Raw genomic sequence first — 23,528 nt, 5'->3', positions numbered from 1 at the left:
AGCTTTCTGCTTCTGTTTCTTTTTGTGCTCTGATTGGCTGGCTGTAGATTGGAGGTTCCTACTACCCCCTCTTTGGGTTCAAGTAATTTGCCAGAGCAGCTTACAGAACTCAGAGAATCATTTTACTTTCTAGATTACTGGTTTATTATAAAAGGATATAACTCAGGAATAGTCAGATGGAAGAGATGTATAGAGCAAGGTATAGAGAAAGGGAAAGGGCATGGAGCTTCTGCAGCTTCCATGTTCTCTCTGAGCGCTCCACTCTCCCCAAATCTCCATGTGTTCACCAGTCTGGAAGCTTTCCAAAGTACCCCATCCTATTGGGTTTTTTTTTTTTTTTTTTTTAAAGATTTTATTTATTTATTTGAGAGAGAGAGCACATGAGAGGGGGGAGGGTAGAGGGAGAAGCAGACTCCCCGCCGAGCAGGGAGCCCGATGCGGGACTCGATCCCGGGACTCCAGGATCATGACCTGAGCCGAAGGCAGCCGCTTAACCAACTGACCCACCCAGGTGCCCTCCTATTGGGTTTTTATGAAGGCTTCTTTATATAGTCATGGCTGATTTAGTTATCGGCCATTGATGATGGGCTCAACCTCCAGTTCCTCTCCCCTCCCCGAAGAATGTTGGTGGGGGACAGGTTGGACTGTAATTTCCAACCTTTTTTTTTTTTTTTTAAATATTTTATTTATTTATTTGACAGAGAGAGACACAGCGAGAGAGGGAACACAAGCAGGGGGAGTGGGAGAGGAAGAAGCAGGCTTCCCACCAAGCAGGGAGCCCGATGTGGGGCAATTTCCAACCTTCTAATTACATGGTTCGGTCCTCTGGTAATCAGCCCCCATCCTTTGGTTACATAGGTGCTTACCAAAAGTCACTCCATCAACAGTAGAAGACACCTTTGTGAATTTCATTACTTAGATCATCCTAAGAGTTTAGGAGTTCTGTGCTAGAAATGAGTGAAGATCAAGTACATATTTCTTACTATAAATCACAATGTCACATCTAAACTTTTTTTTTTTAAGTAGTCTACACACCCAGCATGGGGCCCAGTGAGGGGCTTGAACTCAGAACTCTAAGATCAAGAGCTGAGCTGAGATTAAGAGTCGGATACTTGGGCGCCTTGTTAAGCGTCTGCCTTCGGCTCGGGTCATGATCCCAGGGTTCTGGGATCGAGCTCCGCATCGGGCTTCCCGCTCCATGGGAAGCCTGCTTCTCCCTCTCCCACTCCTCCTGCTTGTGTTCTTTCTCTCGCTGTGTCTCTCTCTCTCAAATAAATAAGATCTTTAAAAAAAAAAAGAGTGAGATACTTAACCGACTGAGCCACCCAGGTGCCCCTCACATCTAAACTTTTTTTTTTTTAAGATTTTATTTGAGAGAGAGCAAGAGCGAGAGGGAGAACACGCACAGAGGGAAAGGGAGAAGCAGACTTCCCGCTGAACAGGGAACCCAACACGGGGCTTGATCTCAGGACTCTGAGATCATCACCTCAGCTGAAGGCAGACCCTTAACCAACTGAGCCAACCAGGCGCCCCACATCTAAACTTTTAAATTTACTGTCAGTCTGATAAGTGACAAGGATAAAATGTAAATGTGTGTATATTGGTGTATGTAAATCATTTTGATAATTTTTCTCTTCTAGGTCTTTCCATTCATACTTTCCATGGGAACTTCTTTGTTAGGTCAACAGACTTACTGTCTTTGCCTAATGTAAACCCAGATGCTGGGTATGCAGTACAGATGTCTGTGGAGGAGAGTCTTACGGACACTCAGTTGGTTTCCTTTCAGTCTGCACTCTTGTATACATCCAGCAAAGGTAAGTTGGGTTTGTTTGTTTGTTTGTTTGTTTTTATTGTGGCGAAGACACATACATGAGATTACACTTTTAACAGATTTTTAAGTTTACAATCCAGTACTGGTAACTATAAATACAGTGTGTTGTGGCAAAGGTAAGTTTTTTGATTTGGTCATGTATTCTTTGTCTTATAATGAATGCCCTCTCTTGTGGAGATACTCATTTCTATTACACCAAAAGAGTATTTCTCATCTTAAGAGCTTTGTTGCTATTCCTGGTAAAGCCAAGATGTGTTGTATTTATTTTTCTTAGCCATTGTTTTTAACAGATATTTACTGAGAGTCTACTTAGTATCAGGCTGTTTAGAAAAATCTTAGTATTGTCAGATTGCTTTTCAGAAAGATTTCACCAGTTCATGGTCCCATCAAGTGCCCTTTCCATTTCAGCCTCTGATTGTGTGTGTGTGTGTCTGTGTGTGTCTGCCTGCATCTCTCTCTGTCTCTCTGTGTGTTTAGTTGTTGCCGATAGGCTAATCATTGTATCTGTTTTCTTTTAGCTCTCTGTTGTTGTCTAGAATAGAAAGTCTAAAGAGTGTTACCCTTTTTTGCAGATACTATTTCTTTTTAAAAGTAATTTGTAGGGGCGCCTGGGTGGCTCAGATGGTTAAGCGACTGCCTTCAGCTCAGGTCATGATCCCAGGGTCCTGGGATCAAGCCCCGCATCGGGCTCCCTGCTTGGCAGGAAGCCTGCTTCTCCCTCTCCCACGCCCCCTGCTTGTGTTCCCTCTCTTGCTGTCTCTCTCTCTCTGTCAACTAAATAAATAAATAAAAATCTTTAAAAATAAATAAATAAAAGTAATTTGTATGAGCTCCTCATATGTACATTTTCATCAGTCTTTATGTATCAGTACAGGATGTGGTATGAATATCATCTGTAGGTCTTTTTTTTTTTTTTTTTTTTAAAGATTTTATTTATTTATTCATGAGAGAGAGAGAGAGGCAGAGGGAGAAGCAGGCTCCCAAGGAGCAGGGAGCCCGATGTGGGACTCGATCCCAGGACCCTGAGATCATGACCTGAGCCGAAGGCAGACGCTTAACCATCTGAGCCACCCAGGCGCCCCATCTGTAGGTTTTCTTTACTTGTTCTTTTTCATTGGTATTCAAGGTCTTGCTGGTTAGAAATTTTTAAAAAGTTGAGGGGCGCCTGGGTGGCTCAGATGGTTAAACGTCTGCCTTCGGCTCAGGTCATGATCCCAGGGTCCTGGGATTGAGCCCCACATGGGGCTCCCTGCTCCGCAGGAAGCCTGCTTCTCCCTCTCCCACGCCCCCTGCTTGTGTTCCCTCTCTTGCTGTCTCTCTCTCTCTGTCAACTAAATAAATAAATAAAAATCTTTAAAAATAAATAAATAAAAGTAATTTGTATGAGCTCCTCATATGTACATTTTCATCAGTCTTTATGTATCAGTACAGGTTGTGGTATGAATATCATCTGTAGGTCTTTTTTTTTTTTTTTTTTTAAAGATTTTATTTATTTATTCATGAGAGAGAGAGAGAGGCAGAGGGAGAAGCAGGCTCCCAAGGAGCAGGGAGCCCGATGTGGGACTCGATCCCAGGACCCTGAGATCATGACCTGAGCCGAAGGCAGACGCTTAACCATCTGAGCCACCCAGGCGCCCCATCTGTAGGTTTTCTTTACTTGTTCTTTTTCATTGGTATTCAAGGTCTTGCTGGTTAGAAATTTTTAAAAAGTTGAGGGGCGCCTGGGTGGCTCAGATGGTTAAACGTCTGCCTTCGGCTCAGGTCATGATCCCAGGGTCCTGGGATTGAGCCCCACATGGGGCTCCCTGCTCCGCAGGAAGCCTGCTTCTCCCTCTCCCACGCCCCCTGCTTGTGTTCCCTCTCTTGCTGTCTCTCTCTCTCTGTCAACTAAATAAATAAATAAAAATCTTTAAAAATAAATAAATAAAAGTAATTTGTATGAGCTCCTCATATGTACATTTTCATCAGTCTTTATGTATCAGTACAGGTTGTGGTATGAATATCATCTGTAGGTCTTTTTTTTTTTTTTTTTTTAAAGATTTTATTTATTTATTCATGAGAGAGAGAGAGAGGCAGAGGGAGAAGCAGGCTCCCAAGGAGCAGGGAGCCCGATGTGGGACTCGATCCCAGGACCCTGAGATCATGACCTGAGCCGAAGGCAGACGCTTAACCATCTGAGCCACCCAGGCGCCCCATCTGTAGGTTTTCTTTACTTGTTCTTTTTCATTGGTATTCAAGGTCTTGCTGGTTAGAAATTTTTAAAAAGTTGAGGGGCGCCTGGGTGGCTCAGATGGTTAAACGTCTGCCTTCGGCTCAGGTCATGATCCCAGGGTCCTGGGATAGAGCCCCACGTCGGGCTCCTGGCTCAGCGGGGAGCCTGCTTCTCCCTCTGCCTCTCTCCCTGCTCATGCTCTCTCTCTCTCTGTATCTCTGTGTCTCAAATGAATAAATAAAATCTTTAAAAAAAAAAAAAAAGACTTCTTAAAAAGTTGATATAATATTTGATATTTGATGGTTATCAAAAAGTTTTCATTTTTGTTTCTATATTAATTTTTGTTATTGTGGGTAATTACTAAAGAGAAAATATTGTATTAATTGATTTCTTTAAAAAGTTTTTTCTGTGATTAAAGAGGAAAATATAAAATTTCTTTGGACTTTAAATGTCAAAACAGACTCTAGAACACATGTGGAAGTAGTGTTGTCATAATGTATGTATATTAATTCAAAATTTGTATTAGCAAAAAAGATAAAGTAACCAAAAGGTTCAGAAAAGAGTTTTTTTTTTTAAGATTATTTATTTGACAGAGAGAGATACAGAGAGAGAGGGAACACAAGCAGGGGGAGTGGGAGAGGGGGAGTGGGAGAGGGAGAAGCAGACTCCCCGCTGAGCAGGGAGCCTGATGCGGGGCTCAATCCCAGGACCCTGGGATCATGACCCGAGGCAAAGGCAGATGCTTAACGACTGAGCCACCCAGGCGCCCCCAAAAAAGAGATTTTTAAGCTAGCATGTTACTATTATTTGATTATGATCCCTTTTCAGTACTAACTTGAACAAAAAGAATTTTTTAAAAAATTTTATTTATCTGAGAGAGAGAGAGAGAGAGCACACGAGGGAGCACAAGTGGGGGGAGGGGGCAGAGGGAGATGGAGAAGCACACTCCGCGCTGAGCAGGAAGCCTGAACCGGGCTTGATCCCAGGACCCCAGGATCATGACCCAGAGCCTCATGATCCCAGGGCAGATGCTTAACCGACTGAGCCACTCAGATGCCCCAAACAAAAAGATTTTTTTTTTTTTTAAGTTTTATTCATTCATTTGAGACACAGAGAGAGAGAGAGAGAGAGCATGAGCAGAGGGAGAGGCAGAGGGAGAGGGAGAAGCAGGCTCCCCGCCAAGCCAGGAGCCCGATATGGGGCTCGATCCCAGGACCCTGGGATCATGACCTGAGCTGAAGGCAGATGCTTAACCATCTGAGCCACCCAGGCGCCCCCAAAAAGATTTTTTTTTTAAAGATTTTATTTATTTATTTGACAGAGAGACACACATTGAGAGAAGGAACACAAGCAGGGGTAGTGGGAGAGGGAGAAGCAGGCATCCTGCCGAGTAGGGAGCCCAACTCGGAGCTCGATCCCAGGACCCCGGGATCATGACCTGAGCCGAAGGCAGACGCTTAATCGACCGAGCCACCCAGGCGCCCCTACAAATAGAATTTTGTAATAAAAAAATAAGAGGGTGCCTGGGTGGCTCAGTCGGTTAAGCGTCTGCCTTTGGCTCAGGTCATGATCCTGGGGTCCTGGGATCGAGTCCTACATCGGGCTCCTTGCTAAGTGAGGAGTCTGCTTCTTCCTCTACCCTTCCCCCCTGCTCGTGATCTCTCTCTCTCTAATAAATAAATAAAATCATTAAAAAGAAAAATAAAAGAGATAAACTTAGGAGTTTTATTCATTAAAGTTTTGATATTATTTCTTCATACTGAATAACCCTTTTTGGTTCTAAATTGAAAAGAAGTGATTTTGGGGCACCTGGGTGGCTCAGTCGTTAAGCATCTGCCTACGGCTCAGGTCATGATCCTAGGGTCCTGGGATCGAGCCCCGCATCAGGCTCCCTGATTGGCGGAGAGTCTGCTTCTCCCTCTCCCACTCCCCCTGATTGTGTTCCCTCTCTCGCTGTCTCTCTCTCCGTCAAATAAATAAATAAAATCTTAAAAAAAAAAAGATTTTTCTAAGAGACTTTAATATAAATTTTTTAATATAGTTGTGCCTTACTATCATTTATGTGTTTTCCCCAAAGGTGAAAGAAGAATTCGTGTTCATACTTTGTGTTTGCCTGTAGTTTCAACTCTGAATGAAGTCTTTCTTGGAGCTGATGTTCAAGCAATTTCAGGGTTATTGGCCAATATGGGTAAGGATTGTTATCAGCTATTGTAAATATTTCACAAATAATAACATTAGAAACATTAGAAAAATCCACATAGTTTTATTTTCCTTTAAATAAGTAGCTTTAAAGGTTTCAGTGTTTTAAATCTTCTGTATGCCTCCTAAGTAACTACTTGAATGAAAGGCTCTGTTGCAGTTTACCTGATTTTTAAAAAAAATTTTTAAGAGCTTTATTGGGGTATAATTTATGTACTACTTCGCATAACCCATTTTAAGTATACAACCCTACTATTTATAGTATATTTACAGAATTGTGTGGCCATCATCTCAATCTGATTTTAGAACTTTTATCACCCCTAAAAGAACCTCATGCCCATCAGTCGTTACTGCCCATTACTCTCTCCTTCCCTCACTGGTTTTCGGCAGCTACTAAACTGCTTTCTTTCTCATAATCTGCCTATGATGGACTTAAATACCATATTTTACTTAATGTTCAATACTACTGGTTAATGGCTTTTTAATGAGCTCTGTAACTTGGATTACAAGAGACTTTGAACTGTAAAGATCTTTAGACTTGGGAGTCTTGGAATTCAGGATTAAAAACCAGTTTACTCTCACAGATAAGTTTGCAGCCTTGGCCAGATCACATGAGCTAGGAGAAAATTTACTGATACCTTCACTTCTTTACTTCCATATCAGATATAGTTGCCTCCTTGAAGTTTTTTTGGTCCTTTTTCAAATACATAGAGCTTAACATCATTTTGGTTCTTGCTTTTTTTCTCCTTCAGGAAAGATGCCATTGCGTCCATTTGCTTCACACTCAGATCTGTCTATATTAGGAATAATTACTCATTTTCTTGCATTTCCTATTGGGAAATTTTTTTCTTTAAGGAAGCCTGATAAAGAATCCAACGCTATTTTAGTCTCATATGCTGTTGAAAGTTAAAGATTGTGACCTACGAATTTGAGGGTCACTACCTTTATATTTTGTTGAACTAACACATTTAGTAATCATACGATTATTCTTATCTTTATTATCATCAACAAGAACTATATTTCAGGCATTATTTGTAGATTTAAAAAATTTTTCACAATTTGCCTCACAAATACTAATTTTGTTACTAAATTTGATTTATTCCAGTATGCACATTTTTTCACATTTTATCAAAATCTTAAATCAAGGGGCGCCTGGATGGCTCAGTCATTAAGTGTCTGCCTTCGGCTCAGGTCATGTCCTGGGATTGAGCCCTGCATCGGGCTCCCAGCTCTGCGGGAAGCCTGCTTCTCCCTCTCCCACTCCTCCTGCTTGTGTTGCTTCTCTTGCTGTGTCTCTGTCAAATAAATAAATAAAATCTAAAAAAAAAAAAAATCTTAAATCAAGAAGTCTTCAATTGAAGTCTTAAGAGTTACTGTTGGGGGGCGCCTGGGTGGCTCAGTTGGTTAAGTGACTGCCTTCGGCTCAGGTCATGATCCTGGAGTCCCGGGATCGAGTCCCGCATCGGGCTCCCTGCTTGGCAGGGAGTCTGCTTCTCCCTCTGACCCTCCTTCTCATGCTCTGTGTCTCTCATTCTCTCTCTCTCTCAAATAAATAAATAAAATCTTTAAAAAAAAAAAAAAAAAAAAAGAGTTACTGTTGGGGCACCTGGGTGGGGGTCAGTCTGTTAAGCATCCATCTCTTGGTCTCAGCACAGGTCTTGATCACAGGGTCATGAGTTCAAGCCCCGTGTTGGACTCCACGCTGGGCGTGGGGCCTACTTAAAAAAAAAAAAAAAAAAGAATTGCTGTTGACCAGGTAACAGTGGTCTTCTTTCTTGGCTATATACAAATTTGGTTATAGCAGTTAATATCATCACTTTATGGATTGTATTTTTGAGACCACATGAGTTGAATTTAGTTCTAGTTTGAGAAGTCTTCAAAACAATAATAGCGCTTTTAGTGTTTAAATTTTTTTTGAGTGTGCAGAAATGCACATAAACAGTGGCATGACAGGTGATAAGAATCATCTAAGTAGCTCTCCAAGAGCTCTTTCTTTTTTTTCTTTTAAAGATTTTATTTATTTATTTGACGGAGAGAGCGAGCGAGAGAGGGAACACAAGCAGGGGGGAATGGGAGAGGGAGAAGCAGGCTCTCCACTGAGCAGGACCCTGGGATCATGACCTGAGACGAAGGCAGATGCTCAACTACTGAGCCACCCAGGCGCCCTAGAGCTCTTCCAATAAATATAAAATTCTCTGTGAAGAAAGCATGTGTGTTTAGTTATAGAGTTTTTTCTTTCCCTATGGTGTATAACATAAGATGGTGGATTATAATTAATAACACCTTAGATCCAACAAGATAGAGTTTTCCCATTTTACAGATAAGGAAACAAGCTCATGAAGGTTAGATTCCTTGCCATATTGTCATATGACTAAGAAATAGAGACCCATTTCAGGAGAATGGTTTGATTTGGTTTGATTCTTCAAACTATGTGCTTTTAACTGCTTTACTTGGCTCCTTCTGTGTGTAACAAATTGGAGAGAGAATTTGTATACTAGAAAAAAAATTACATCTCTTGTATCTTTAACAGTGGGGTAGCTAAACTTCTCTCTTTTCTCTTGTTTGTCCCCACCTCCATCTCTGTTAGCTGTTGACAGGTCAGTGACTGCCAGTCTGAGTGATGCTCGGGATGCCCTGGTGAATGCTGTCATAGACTCTCTTTCAGCTTATCGTTCTTCAGTCCTAAGTAACCAACAGCCTGGACTCATGGTTCCTTTTTCTTTGCGGCTTTTCCCACTCTTTGTGTTGGCTCTCCTTAAACAGGTAAGAGAATCAAAACCAGAAACTAAAATAGTGAAAATGTCAGTAGCCCAAATTTTTATCCTGTGAACCAATAAACACTTGTATGTATTACTTAAAGCCATTTAAGTTTTCTGAGGACAGTGACTTTGACTCTTACTTGAACCTTGAACGAATTTGTAACCCAATAAAGTTACAAGATACTGATTTAAAGCACGTGCCTTATTTGTAAAAGAGATGTTCACCAAGTATTCACTGACATTATCAGAGATGTCAGTGATGATCGGTTTTCCAGTTTTCCAGAACAAGAGCTGTATATTTTATTGCTCATGCAAGAAGTCACACATGAAACTCTTTTGGCTTTTTCCTGCTCTCCCCAGTATTTCAGCCACATACTACTAGTTAATCTTAGATATGCCCTCTCATACCTGTGCACCTATTTCCATGACCTGCATTGTACTTTCCTATTCCTGTGTTTGAGCTCAAATGTTCTCTCTCTGGCAGTTGCCTTTCCATCTATGGTCTTTTAGAGCTTTTTATTTGATATTTATTACTTGTTTGTCTCTCCTGCCTGCCCTTTGCCCCTACCACTGGCAGGTAGAGGAGGCTTATTTTTCTAGTATCCAAAATAAAATGTCCAAGCTTGTATACTTAGGGTATAAAGTTTATTAATTTTAAATATATATTATAAATTTTATTAAATTTATAAATTTATTAAATTTTATTAAAAAGCTCATGTCAATAAATCACCTGGGAGAGCATCCCAGATTCCAAAATTGATGAAAACTACTCTGATCTTGTCAATTTGTATATTTTTCTGAACTCCAGGATTGACTGTCTGGTGTATGTCATCTCTTCTAGGAGAGAAGAGCAACCCACTCATACTAATAGGATGGCTTTTGGATCAACTTCTAGTTTCTTTAACTCAAATTGTGTATTTCCACTTCTGAATATAATGTTAAATGCAGATAAATTATATAAATAGTTAAATTTTAACTTAAAAATCTGAGCTTTTCCCTCTTTAGGTCTTTCCTTAAATGCTGTCCTTTCGCTGAGGCCTGATCTCCTCATTTAGTGTGCAATGTTCCCTAGCCACCCTAACCTACATTCTTTACTTCTCTTCCCTCCCTTATTTTTCTCCATAGTATTTAACACTGACATATCAATATTTTGCTTGTTTATTATTTACTTTTCCCTTACTAGGATTTTTTGTCCCTTAGGGCAAGGATTTTTATCTTTTTTGAAGAGTTACCATTTTGTTCCAGCACCTAGAACAATTCTTAGTACATAATGGGCTCTCGGTAAATAGTTACTGAATGATTAAATAAACTTTCCTTCTTCCATTTCCCATAATATTCTTTCTTCTTTCTTAGTGACTATTAACATACTAATTTAAAAGAGTGGGGCACCTGGCTGGCTTAGTTGGTAGAGCATGTGACTATCTTGGGGTCATGGGTTTGAGCCCCATGTTGAGCGCAGAGCTTACTTAAAAAGAAATTTTAAGAGCCTTCGGGCCTCAGGCTGGCTCCTTCAATAGAGCATGCAACTCTTGATCTCTGGGTTATGAGTTCAAGCCCCACCCACGTTGGATGTAGAGATTATTTAAAAAAAAAAATCTTAAGAGCCTTTTCTAATCTTTATTTATAATCTCATTGCTGCTAGCTCTCTGCCTGTTTCTACTACTTTCCATCAGTAGGGATGTTTACAACTTTTTTAAGATTTTTGTAAGTAATCTCTACACCCAGTGTGGGGCTGGAACTCACAACCTCAAGATCAAGAGTTGCATGCCCTACCAACTGAGCCAGCCAGGAGCCCCAGGAATGCTTAAAATCCTACCCCAAAACTTTTAATATTCTCCATAAGCTAATATACCAGTTAAAACTCAGTACTTAAACACCAGTAAAACTTATTATTTACTACTTTTATTCTGCTAGGTAACTATCCTCATTTGTATTAATTTTTCTGGTTGATTTTTAAGCTTTATTGTGGTGTTCAATTTCTCTAACTATGGGAGAAACAAGGATAGTTAACCATTAGTCATCACCTAGCATTTATGAAACACAGATCTTTAGTCCTTCGTTTGTGTTTTCATTTTATCATCTGCGGTGTAACTTTATCCTTCTCATGGTATTATTTAGATTTTTATATCATTATCCCTCTATGGCAGATAGAATGTTTAGATCTATTTCACTGATTAGGAAACACCAGAGAGACCTAATGACTTTGCCATGGTCAGGTAATTAGCTTCTTTCAGGTGGCAATATAGCCATAATTTAATAGATGTGTGACTTCTTAAAAGATACTTAACAGAATTAATTAAAAAATAATTAACAAGAAATTTGCTAATTCTGTCTGAAGATATTCTTTTAACATCTGATATTTGCAAAGCTTTGTTTATATTTATTAAGTACCCCCCCCTTTTTATGGGGCGTGGTGTTTTGTTACAGAAATCGTTTCAGACTGGGACAAATGCACGTCTAGATGAACGCATTTTTGCCATGTGTCAAGTGAAAAATCAGCCCTTGGTTTACCTTATGCTCACAACTCATCCCAGTTTGTATAGAGTTGACAATCTTTCAGATGAGGTAAGATTGATTACTTTTTCAGTGGCTATTTCTTGGAGATTTATAAACCTAATTATACTGGTCCATTGTAGAATGAGGAAAGTTTTGTTGTTGTTGTTTTTAAGATTTATTTATTCATTTTACAGAGAGAGAGAGAGCACACATGGGGATGAGGGGGTGGGCAGAGGGAGAAGCAGGCTCCCCACTGAGCAGGGGGCTGGATGCAGGACTCCATCCCAGGACCCTGGGATCATGACCTGAGCCGGAAGCAGACGCATAACAACTGAGCTACCCAGGCGCCCCAAAGAAAAAAATATTTAAGTTGTAACATTATTTGCCCCTTTATGTCCTCATTCTTTCATATGGATCTTCTCTAGGAGAGTAGGAAACAGAGCCACTAATGGCTCTTCTTTCCCACCAGAGAAAGACAAGATTTTTTTCTTTCACATTAGAACACCTCTAGGGGAAATTTCTGAATGGCTATATTGAGTCAGTGCATGTTCTTTGTGCTGCTCCCCACATGCCCTAAGGTGAGAGGTCTTAAGGTAATGTGATTAATACTCCCTCTTAAAGCTAAAGCCTCATGCTGGAGGGGGCATACCGCTTGGTAGAGCAGTATTTTATTTACTTCCTCCTTTAGGTAAGGTTTAATCAAGCACCTAAGTTCAAGTATTCCAAATTTTTTTGGTCAAAAATTAATAGTTATGAATATTCAAAGGTGTGTGTGTGTTTTCAGAGAACAGTATTATTGTCCATTATAAATGAGAAATTTACATTTCTGGCCTTAATAAATTAATGTCAAACTGAATAGAACTATTAAAATCTCATTTGCATTGGGCTTTTATTCCTCCCTCACATGTACATATAACCTAAGCCATACAATCAGCCATTATTATTAAATAAATTCCAGACTTCATTTGGTTCTCATTGAAGTCATTTATTTGTTCAGGATACATGGGTATTGGTTGCATTTATTTTTTTTTTTTAAGATTTTTTTTTTTAACAGATTTTTATTTATTTGACAGAGAGACACAGCGAGAGAGGGAACACAAGCAGGGGGAGTGAGAGAGGGAGAAGCAGGCTTCCCTCTGAGCAGGGAGCCCAATGTGGGGCTCGATCCCAGGACCCTGGGATCATGACCTGAGCTGAAGGCAGACGCTTAACGACTGAGCCACCCAGGCGCCCCCCATTTATTGTATTTTTTAAATAATAGTTAAGATCAGAAGTTAATTTGGCTTTATTGGGATTCACAATGGGTTTGTCTAGGTAAGAGATAAATATTTCATCTTCTTTATATTTAAATATGAATAACTGTGATTTACCTAAGTTTCAAAGTCTCAAAGGTAACATTAAAAAATTTTTTTTTTAATTGTGACTACATATTACCATGTCAACAAAAATTCTTGGAATGCAAAGATTTGGTCAGAGGCAAAGGAAAGCTTTAGTGCTGTAGAGTTTGCAAACCAGAAGTCTGCTCTGAAGGGGAAGGTTTCAGCTCAGGGTTGAATAGGCAAAAATTGCAAGTTCTGTGTCATTAGGGGTTGTTCAGCCTGAGGTCCCAAACTGCAACTTTAGGAGCAGAGTGACAAACTGGATACAATTCAGTATTTCTCATAGCAGCTTCAGGATTTGGCAGTAGCTGCAGAGCCTGATAAGATGTGTGGCAGGGGTCTGCAAATTTTGCTGAATTTTGTGTGGGCTTGCCACCTCAGGCTGTGTTACCTGGTTTTGTTCCCCATGGGCATTTGGTCTGATAAAAAGTTTAGTTTTTCTCCCTTGACATGAGGGAACCCATCTTATCAGCTGTTGCTGTCTAATTATTGGGGTATTTTATTCTTACTTGCATCAAAAAGCTGTAACTTTGGGGGCACCTGGCTGGCTCAGTCGGTTAAGTGTCTGACTCTTGATTTCGATCAGGTCATGGGATCGAGCCCCACGTTGTGCTCCACCCTCAGTGGGGAGGGAGTCTGCTTGAGATTCTCTGTCCCTTTCCCTCTGCCCCTCCTCTCTCTCTCTCTCAAGTAAAGTCTAAAAGTTTAATTTTTTTTGCTTAATTCCTCAGGGAGCACTCAACATCAACGATCGCACCATACCTCAGCCACCTATTCTTCAGCTTTCCGTGGAGAAGCTGAGCAGGGATGGAGCTTTCCTCATGGATGCAGGCTCTGTGAGTAGTCTGGCTGATCTGGGTCGTTACCTCTGCATACTATTATACCTTCATTCCCTTTAATATCTCTTTTCCTGAACAGGTTATATGCTATTTAATCTATGTATTTTATTATGAGCCACCTTCTCCCTCCATAGCCTCTTTTCATGATAAGCATAAATGTCTCATCATGGTAAAAAGTAATTATTATTAGTTCAGTTGAAGATTGTATAATCTTACTAAACATACTTACCAATTTTATCTTTTAAAACATACTCAGTGGTAAAGGTGAGTCAGCAGCTCACTGTTACACATGTCTCAAAATGATTTTCTTCCTGTCCCCAGGTACTGATGCTTTGGGTTGGAAAAAATTGTGGACAAAATTTTCTCAGCCAAGTTCTAGGAGTTCAAAACTATGCATTAATTCCACAGATTATGGTAAGACTGTCTTAACATGATTGTGATTGTGGTAGACTTACAGGACCATTTCATTGGTCTATGTATGGCAGGGTCCTTTTTTTTTTTTTTTAAGATTTTATTTTTATTTATTTGTCAGAGAGAGAGCACAAACCAGGGGGAATGGCAGGCAGAGAGGGAGAAGCAGACTCCCCGCTGAGCAGGGAGCCCAATGTGGGACTTGATCCCAGGACCCCAGGATCACAACCTGAACTGAAGGCAGATGCTTAACGACTGAGCCACCCAAGGTGTCCCTATGGCAGGGTCCTTTTAACTGCTGCTTTGGAGTAAGAACTGATCTAATTGCCACATAAGCAAATGACTTGTGATCGGTGTCAGTTGGATTAATATATATGATTGAAGAAAGTAATAATGAACTCTGTCACCAGTTCTGTAACCATGGACAAGTCACTAACTGCCTCATTTGTAAATTAAGATTGTTCTTGCTTATGGAGGAGTAACTGAAATGATCCACGAGAAAGCATTTGTTTAGCTCTATAGCATTTGTTTGGATAATTTTCGATTTTAAAGTTAGAATTAGGTAGGGGAGCCTGGGTGGCTCAGTTAAGATCTCTAGGTGATTCATATACATGATAAAGTTTGAGAAGCACTGTAAATGATGCCTTAGATATGTGATTCAAGTAAGTTGGATATTGCTGGTTTTTGTTCAATAGACAGACCTTCCAGAACTTGATACACCAGAATCTGCCAGAATAATAGCATTCATCTCTTGGCTTAGAGAGCAGAGACCATTTTTCCCCATACTTTATGTAATAAGGTAAGTTGAATTTTTCATATGCTAATAATGAAATAATTTGTTTAGCTTTACAAGGACCTATTTTGAGTCATATGTGACTATTGCTTAACCAAACCCTTCAGAAAAAAAAAAAAACGAAGTTTCAATAAATATTACTCAATTATGCTTTATATGCAATTACTAGTAAAGAGTATGTTAAAAGCCTCATGACAAATCCACTTTATTTTACTATTATATTTTATCTAATGTATATATTTTTGTCTCTTATTCCTCAGGGATGAGAGTCCAATGAAAGCAAACTTCCTTCAAAACATGGTAGAAGACAGAACAGAATCTGCATTATCATATTATGAATTCCTCTTGCATATACAACAACAAGTGAACAAATGAAGATATTTGACTTAAAGTCATGATAATGCAGTACACCTGAGAATGTGTAATACTTTCCTTTTCTATTAAGTTTGTGGACTAATGTGATGATTGTATGTTCTCACTGTGATTTCAACAAACTATAGCAAATAAAGGACCACAGCAGAGAATCAAACATGCTACTCTGAAATACTGTATTTTTCAAATCAAAATATATCTACGTACATTTGATTGGATACTTTTTTCCTTTGCTGCCAATAATGTTTGAGTTGTTATGGATTGAAATAGGATGAGACAATATTGCAGAGGCAAAGTACATTTTGTAAAATAAAGACTTCTGTGTTTCAAATGTATTATTTCTCATTTTTTCCTGAAATTTTGGCTGCTACATCTACAACCTCACAAGACTAAGTGTCGCAGGGATGTTACAAATCCATTGATAAATGATCTTTTTAAAATCCAAAAAATTTCAGAAGTAAATAGTATGTAGAAAGGCTAGAACCCATCCCCCACACCTGTTTTTTTTTTTTTAAGGAAGAAAAAGGATCATCATGTTAACTAAAACTAGAGTAAACTAACTCTAGACTAGTTTGAGAAGAATATGAATAATACAGTTGAGCTTTAAAATCTGTCAGTATTCTCTATACTTGAAGAACAAAGTCACTTTGATTTGAAGTGAAAACTAATTAAGTGGTTTTCTGATTTGACTGCAGACTTGGTTGGACCCAGTATCATATTCTGCAGTGAAAAGAATCAGCTGTCCTCATAAATACATTGGGACTGGCAATGATAATAGGGAGATGAGAAACTTTGGTTATCTTGATCCTTGAAGTGGGCTTTGGTTCATTTCTGCTCTGTGATGTATAATAAAAGTGTTATATTGGTGAATTGATAAATTAAAGAAATTAAAGGTTTTTAAAATTCTGTCTCAAATGCGTCAGTAACATTTTTCTAAGGAATTTAATAATTGGAAGCCGCTCATAAGATATTTATTCTTGGATATTAAACTTATTAAAGCATGAATGCTGCTGTTTGATTTGGTGGATATTAAGATTACACAAATCCAATATATTGAAGTTATGGTAGAAATGTGATTTCTGAACATGCTCAAGAGACTGCTTTTTTGATTGAGCCAGAGAAATATTATAGTCAAAACCATTGAGTGGATTTTGTTTACAAATAGGTAAATTATACATTTGTATATTTTAAGTGCTGAGATAGGATATCTTTAAAAGAGTTTGGCCCATTTTTCACAGATTCACCTTGTCTTGTATGAACTTCTTAACGTAAAAGTTGTTCATGTGTAATACTTGATGAACAGATTTTTGTTTCTTTGTTTTAATGGGTTAGAAAAATGTGTTTACAATCTTGGTCTCATACGATCACCAATGAAATAGTAACTTTCAGGTTTACATCAGTATGAGCTGACTTTAACTGAGTTGTTTGGGGATAGGGAAGAATCAGGTCCCATTAGAGTATACACTACTGCTTGCCTGCTGGATCACACTAATTGTTTGGGTTTTATAGGAATATCATCTCCCTTAAGCAGTATTAAGGTTTATCTTCAGTATGCGAGTGGTACATTGAACTGGACATTTTCTTGAAAGTTGCTTCATTATTATTAGGAAGCAATTTTCAAGTTGTAGCAAATTAAAATAAATTTATATTTTCCCCTCTTTTAAAGAAACAGTCATCCTTGTGCACTGATGTTTCTTAAAATAACTGAAATACTCTTCTTAATGTGAATTGTAAATGTTGATATTTGTAGGTCCTTTCTTAATAGTAAAGAAGAACCTTTCAGAGGGAAAAATTTGTGCTTCTAGGGACAGTGATCTTCCTTGTGCCTCACTTCAGAACTCTAAGTGGGTATGACTCTTGTTATTGCCACATGCTTTGTTAGTGTATTTCACAAATTTACTTTTAAAATTTCACTTTAAAAATTATTTTAGATAGTGTGTAACATGTGCAATCCAGAATAATTTTATAATAGGTCATAAAAAAACATAATTTTAGTTAAGATTCATAATATTTGTTCTCTGGGTAATGAGAGAATGAATGAACCTTTTGGAGATACTGATATTAAGCAATTATTTTTTGCAATACTGAATGTGTTTTTAGTTTTTTTTTTTTTTTTTTTTTTTGCAGTAGGGCACTACCTATCTCATCTTGTATTACTTTTTGATGTAAAGCAACTAATATTTACACTATGCCATATTTTTTTTATTGTAGTTGTAAATTATGAACGATCCTCGAATTTTCTACAGATCTACAACTACTAAAGTAACAGACAAGGGCAATCTTGGTATTTAAATCTGAGCATGGCAATTCTACCATAAAAAGTACTCTATTTTTCTAATTTCTAGGATTTTTAAAATAACATTTCTGTACGTCTGACATTAATATTCACTCAAGCTGTGTACCATTTTAGTTTGCATATACTTCATTGTTTTAATTTAATGTAATGTATTGAGTCTAACAGACTTTTACGATAATTAGAACAAAGGATTTATTTCTTCTAATCAAAGATGCATAACAGCTATTATCTAGGGGACCATCAAATGTGATTTCAAGATTTTGTTAACTACTTCAAATATAATCCTTACATAGAAATTTTAATTTTGTAAAGTAGTGTATAATATTGTAACATTAAATTCTTGTTTCAAATTCAAATATGTATTGATCTTCAATGTGCTGTGTTAAATCTTGCTTCTCTTAAATATTAGAGACAAGATTTGTCTTCCTTTTTACAGTTTGTAATTTTCACTGTTTTATTCCTGTAAAAAAAAAGTCATTTGTAACCCATGCAAATAATCGCTTGAACTGTGCTAACTTATCAATTTGGCTATTCAATAAAGTTATTGAAAGAGCTTACATATAGTGACCTGTTATTTAAAGGGGTATGGATAACCTGCCAGTCACTGAATTGTGCCATGTTGTACACCCAAGTTAAGTCAATGGAAGGCTTTGGCTGAAAGCGCTTTGCATCTAAGCTGGTGTCTGGGAGGTCATAAACCGAATTCTTTTTTTTTTTTTTTTAAGATTTTATTTATTAATTTGAGACAGAGAGAATGAGAGAGAGCACATGAGAGGGGGGAGGGTCCGAGGGAGAAGCAGACTCCCTGCCGAGCAGGGAGCCCGATGCGGGACTCAATCCAGGGACTCCAGGATCATGACCTGAGCCGAAGGCAGTCGTTTAACCAACTGAGCCACCCAGGCGCCCCATAAACCGAATTCTTGATGCTCACTCCTCAAGGATTGCAGGATTTAAAATTCTAGATTGAAAGTTTTTTTTTTTTTAATTCTCGACGTGTTTAAGATAGTACTCCATTGTCTTCTGGACCCTTTGGTTATTGATAGGATGCCTACTGTCAATCTAAATGTTACTTTGAAGGTTATCTGTTAGCTTTCAAGATTTTTTTTTATCCAGGGCGCCTGGGTGGTTCAGTCGTTAAGCATCTGCCTTCGGTTCAGGTCCTGATCAGCCCCCATCGGCCTCCCTGCTCAGTGGGGAGCCTGCTTCTCCCTCGCCCACTCCCCCTGCTTGTATTCCCTCTCCTGCTGTCTCTCTGTCAAATACATAAAAATCTTAAAAAAAAAAAAGATTTTTTTTAAAATCCTTAATATTCGGGCACCTGGGTGGCTCAGTTGGTTAAGCGACTGCCTTCGGCTCAGGTCATGATCCTGGAGTCCCAGGATCGAGTCCCGCATCGGGCTCCCTGCTCAGCGGGGAGTCTGCTTCTCCCTCTGGCCCTCCCCCTCTCATGTGCTCTCTCTCTCTCTCAAATAAATAAATAAAATCTTAAAAAAAAAAAAATAAAAATAAAATAAAATCCTTAATATTCTATAGTTTGGCTACTCTGAGTTTATAGTTTATCTTGCTTGTTTTTCAGAGCACATTTTAATCTCAAAATCCTCGTGTATCTTGAATTATGGAAAATTCTCAGCCATTATTTTAAAGATTTTATTTATTTATTTGAGAGAGAGCATGGGGAGGGGAGAGGGTCAGAGGGAGAAGCAGACTCCCCCGGCCAAGCAGGGAGCCCGACGGGGGACTCAATACCGGGACTCCAGGACCATGACCTGAGCAGAAGGCGGTCGCCCAACCAACTGAGTCACCCAGGTGCCCACCATTTATTTTTTTATTTTTTATTTTTTTTTAAAGATTTTATTTATTTATTTGACAGAGAGCAAGCACAAGCAGGGGGAGATGCAGGCAGAGTGAGAGGGAGAAGCAAGCTCCCCGCTGAGCAGGGTGCCTGATGCGGGACTCGATTCCAGGACCCTGGGATCATGACCTGAGCTGAAGGCAGACACTTAACCAACTGAGCCACCCAGGCGCCCCTCTATGGGTTTTTAGTTGCATTTTCTAGCCCCTTCCCCAAAACTAGGGCTCATAGTGGTGTTTTAGGGTTCCCATCCTGCAGTGATTTGGGGATATCACCATTTCAGTCACCAGCAGTGGGAAGACTAGTTTCTGCCTTCTTTTCTGCCTCCCAACTTAAAAGCTGAAGCCCAAGGCTATGTGGGTCAATAGCAAATGATATCTTGAATATTTTTGGAGGGAGGGAAAACCTCAAGCAGTAAGTTTAGCCTCTGTGTCCCTGTGTGTTGTGTGATGCACTTTTAGTGCTTTTTAGCCCATAGAATGTGCTATCATTACCTGCTTCTGGACCTGCAGCCCAATAGGCACCTGACTTTAGCTCTGCAGTGCTGTTTCGGATACTTTCTATCTGCTAAGATGTTTCTCTTGTTTTTGAGTCTTGCTATTTCTTTTCCTCCCTTCATATTTTTAGCTGTTGTTATTTCTGTGTTGAGTAAAGAGGGGTCCAAGCATGAACTTACTGCCTAAATTTAACCCCAGAAATTGAATTCTAGTTTCATCACTTATGGCTCAATCTTTTCAGCTTTGTAGCTACACTTTATCAATAAAGTATTATTACTAGCCTGCCTGAACAACGCTACATAAAAGTTAAAAAAATAGGGGCACCTGGGTGGCTCAGTTAAGTGTCTGCCTTTGGCTCAGGTCATGATCTCCAGGTTCTGGGATTGAGCCCCACATCAGGCTCCCTGCTCAGCAGGGAGTCTGCTTCTCCCTCTCCCTGTGCCTCCCCCCTTGCTTGTGCGCTCTCTCCCTCTCACTTTCTTTCTCCCTCTCTCAAATGAATAAAATATATTTTTTAAAGATTTTATTTATTTGACAGAGAGAGACAGCGAGAGAGGGAAGAAAAGCAGGGGGAGTGGGAGAAGGAGAAGCAGGCTTCCCGCTGAGCAGGGAGCCCGATGCGGGGCTCGATCCCTGGACCCTGGGATCATGACCTGAGCCGAAGGCAGATGCTTAACAACTGAGCCACCCAGGCGCCCCTAAATAAAGTATTTTTTAAAATTATACATGAGACTAATTGAAAATGCCATATTTTGATACCTCCTCTAAAAGAAAAATTTCTTTGGGGTGTCTGAGTGGCTCAGGCGGTTAAGCATCTGACTCTTGATTTCAGCTCAGGCCTTGATCTCAGGGTTGTGAGTTCAAGCCCCGCCTTGGGTTCCAAGCTGGGTGTGGAGCCTACTTAATAAAACAAAAATTAAAACTGAAAGAGGGGCGCCTGGGTGGCTCAGTTGGTTAAGCGTTTGACTCTTGATTTTGGCTCAGGTCATGATCTCAGGGTCATGGAATCAAGCTCTGCATCTGGCTCTCCGCTCAGCACGAGAGTCTGCTTGTCCCTCTCCCTCTGCTCTTCCCCCTGCTCGTGCTCTCTCTCTCTCTCTCTCAAATAAATAAATAAAATCTTTAAAAATATAATAATAAATAAAAGAAAAATTTCTGCAACTATTCACAAAAGTTTAATCTAGTGCTGTCAGTGCTAGGTTTGGGCAAAGTGGTAAATTTTATTTTATTTTATTTTAAAGATTTTTATTTATTCATTTGAGACACAGAGATACAGAGAGAGAGAGAGAGCATGAGCAGGGAGAGAGGCAGAGGGAGAAGCAGGCTCCCCGCTGAGCCAGGAGCCCGACATGGGGCTCGATCCCAGGACCCTGGGATCATGACCTGAGCCGAAGGCAGACGTTTAACCATCTGAGCCACCCAGGCACCCCAAAGTGGTAAATTTTTAAAAAATGAGTGGGTTCGCCCTCGTAAAGTCCATAGCGAGGGAGATAGTAATTAATAATCTTAAGTATGCACATCATTTATCAAAGAATCACTTATTGAGAAGTACTAGGGAGTTTAATCAATAAACTACAGAAACCCCACAGGGAAATGGTTCCCCAGAGATAAGTAAGCATATAACATGAAATCTTCACACTTTAATTCTTACCAAACTAAAGGAGCTATCATGCACCTAAGCAGATAAAATTTAAATTTGGATTCTATAGGCTCTCTTTTTTTTTTTTTTTTTTAAAGATTTTATTTATTTATTTGAGAGAGAGAATGGGAGACAGAGAGCATGAGAGGGGGAGGATCAGAGGGAGAAGCAGACTCCCCGCTGAGCGGGGAGCCCGATGTGGGACTCGATCCCAGGACTCCAGGATCATGACCTGAGCCGAAGGCAGTTGCTTAACCAACTGAGCCACCCAGGCGCCTCTATAGGCTCTCTTAAGTGAAAAAAATATTGTTTATTCTGGAATTGTATTTGGTTTTGGTTCATCGGAACTATACGTCATTAAGTTCTGCACATTTATTATACTTAACAATTATTTCAGTTTTAGAAGTTTTTTTTTAAGACACAACTATGTAGGTCTGTACACATAGGCAGGGCAACCTTTTCTAATGCTTTGTCATTAAGTAGGGCATGTCCTTGGGATTTAGCTTTTACCCAATCAAGGGAGAAAATCCGTGTTTATACCTTGGCTCCTCTTGTTACTGAAGCCAAAAGATAAATTGTTGTTAGATTTTTTTACACTTTTTTCCTCAAAATTTTCTGTCTGTACAGGGTAAGGGGACTAACAGTTAAATATAGTATTTTGTTACCTTCTGTTTAGGCCGGTTTCACTTGCTCCCTGATTTTGAGCATGATTGTGTAGCAGGCTTCATTGCAGGAGACCCACTAGATTGCTTCACCCTCTGCAGCCTCAGGTGTCAAGTGGTCACGGCGCCCTCTCACAAAGGGTTGACGGATGAATTCAATCATTCTTTTATTTATTCACTTCGTCTTTATGACGAATAGTTGCATAGCAAATGCAGGGCTGCCTTATGACTTTCATGTACGCTACGCACTTTGCTTTAGTGGGCCCCTTCCTCCAAAGAGGCTTTTTTTTTTTTTTTTAAAGTACGCTGCAGGCCCAGTGCCAGCCCAACCCCGAATTTGAACTCAGGACCCTGAGATCAAGACCTGAGCTGAGATCAAGGGTCAGTGGCTTAACTGAGCCACCCAGGTGCCCCCATAATGGCATTCTTAAATTATATTTTATGACTGTTGGTATAAGGATAACTATAATCCACGCTGGATTCATTATTATGTTAATTATTATCATTACACGTTTCCTCTGACTTTAAAAGAAATTAAAATTAGACATTTCCTCGGGTCCCTAATACTATCATGGCTCTCAACACCGCCTTTTAAGTCAGTCCTGCTGAGTGCTCACGCTGTTCCAGGAGTTGCAGTTGCGAACAAAACACTCTTCCTGGAGCCTACAGTGTAGCTAGGGAGAAACAGACAATAAAATAAGTACATTTAGCTTGCGAGTCGGTTAAGAAATATAAGGCAGATAAGGAGAATACGGAGTCTTGAGAAGAGTGGCGATTTAGGTAGAATGGACAGGGAAATCTTCACTGGGAAAGTCGTGAACAAAGCCATGAAGAAGGCCTGGAACATGCCAGATGTGTATTTGGGAGAAAAGCGACTGAGGAGAACGAAGAAATCAGCGTAAAGAACAAATCCTAAACGCAACTCTCCCTAAAGCGTCGCTCCCGAGTTACGTATATCCGGAGTTTACAAGCGAGGTCGCAGAAGGTCACTAGAAACAAGTGCCCGCCGCAGCAACCTCCATTTTGCTTTTGGGCACCTACCCAGGTGGGTTTACGCCTGGCCCACATTCTTTTCCCTCTCGTCAGCATGGAGTCCGGTTTTCTTCCCCTCCGAATGAACATCAGAAAAGCCCGGAGGCAGGGGTAGAGGAGCAGCGAGGGCCAGCCCAGGCAGAAGGAACTGGGGTTGTCCAGTCTGCCCTCATCCAAGATGGCGGCGCAAACCTCGCGCTTTGTCCGGTCGGCGGCGCACGTGCTTAGCCAGCCTCTCGGGCTTGGCGCTCGGGGGCGT

At 39.9% G+C, this 23,528-nt stretch overlaps 1 protein-coding gene across 3 annotated transcripts in view; it reads left to right on the top strand.

The window, feature by feature from the left end:
* SEC24A (SEC24 homolog A, COPII component) overlaps window positions 1-18,144 on the top strand; it is a 67,170-nt gene extending 49,026 nt beyond the window's left edge. For all 3 annotated transcript variants that reach the window (XM_078067500.1, XM_078067499.1, XM_078067498.1), the window contains 8 exons: window positions 1,641-1,814; window positions 6,121-6,231; window positions 8,830-9,005; window positions 11,429-11,566; window positions 13,608-13,712; window positions 14,037-14,129; window positions 14,822-14,925; window positions 15,180-18,144. In XM_078067500.1, coding sequence (XP_077923626.1) covers window positions 1,641-1,814; window positions 6,121-6,231; window positions 8,830-9,005; window positions 11,429-11,566; window positions 13,608-13,712; window positions 14,037-14,129; window positions 14,822-14,925; window positions 15,180-15,294 — 1,016 coding nt within the window. In that variant the 3' untranslated portion in view covers window positions 15,295-18,144. The remainder of the gene's footprint in view (window positions 1-1,640; window positions 1,815-6,120; window positions 6,232-8,829; window positions 9,006-11,428; window positions 11,567-13,607; window positions 13,713-14,036; window positions 14,130-14,821; window positions 14,926-15,179) is intronic.
* Window positions 18,145-23,528: the final 5,384 nt, after the last annotated feature.

This window comes from Halichoerus grypus, chromosome 2 (genome assembly GCF_964656455.1).
Source record: "Halichoerus grypus chromosome 2, mHalGry1.hap1.1, whole genome shotgun sequence".
In the NCBI taxonomy this organism is placed as follows: Eukaryota; Metazoa; Chordata; class Mammalia; order Carnivora; family Phocidae; genus Halichoerus; species Halichoerus grypus.
Note: the sequence above shows the minus strand (reverse complement) of the source record. Positions and strands in the feature narration are given on the sequence as shown.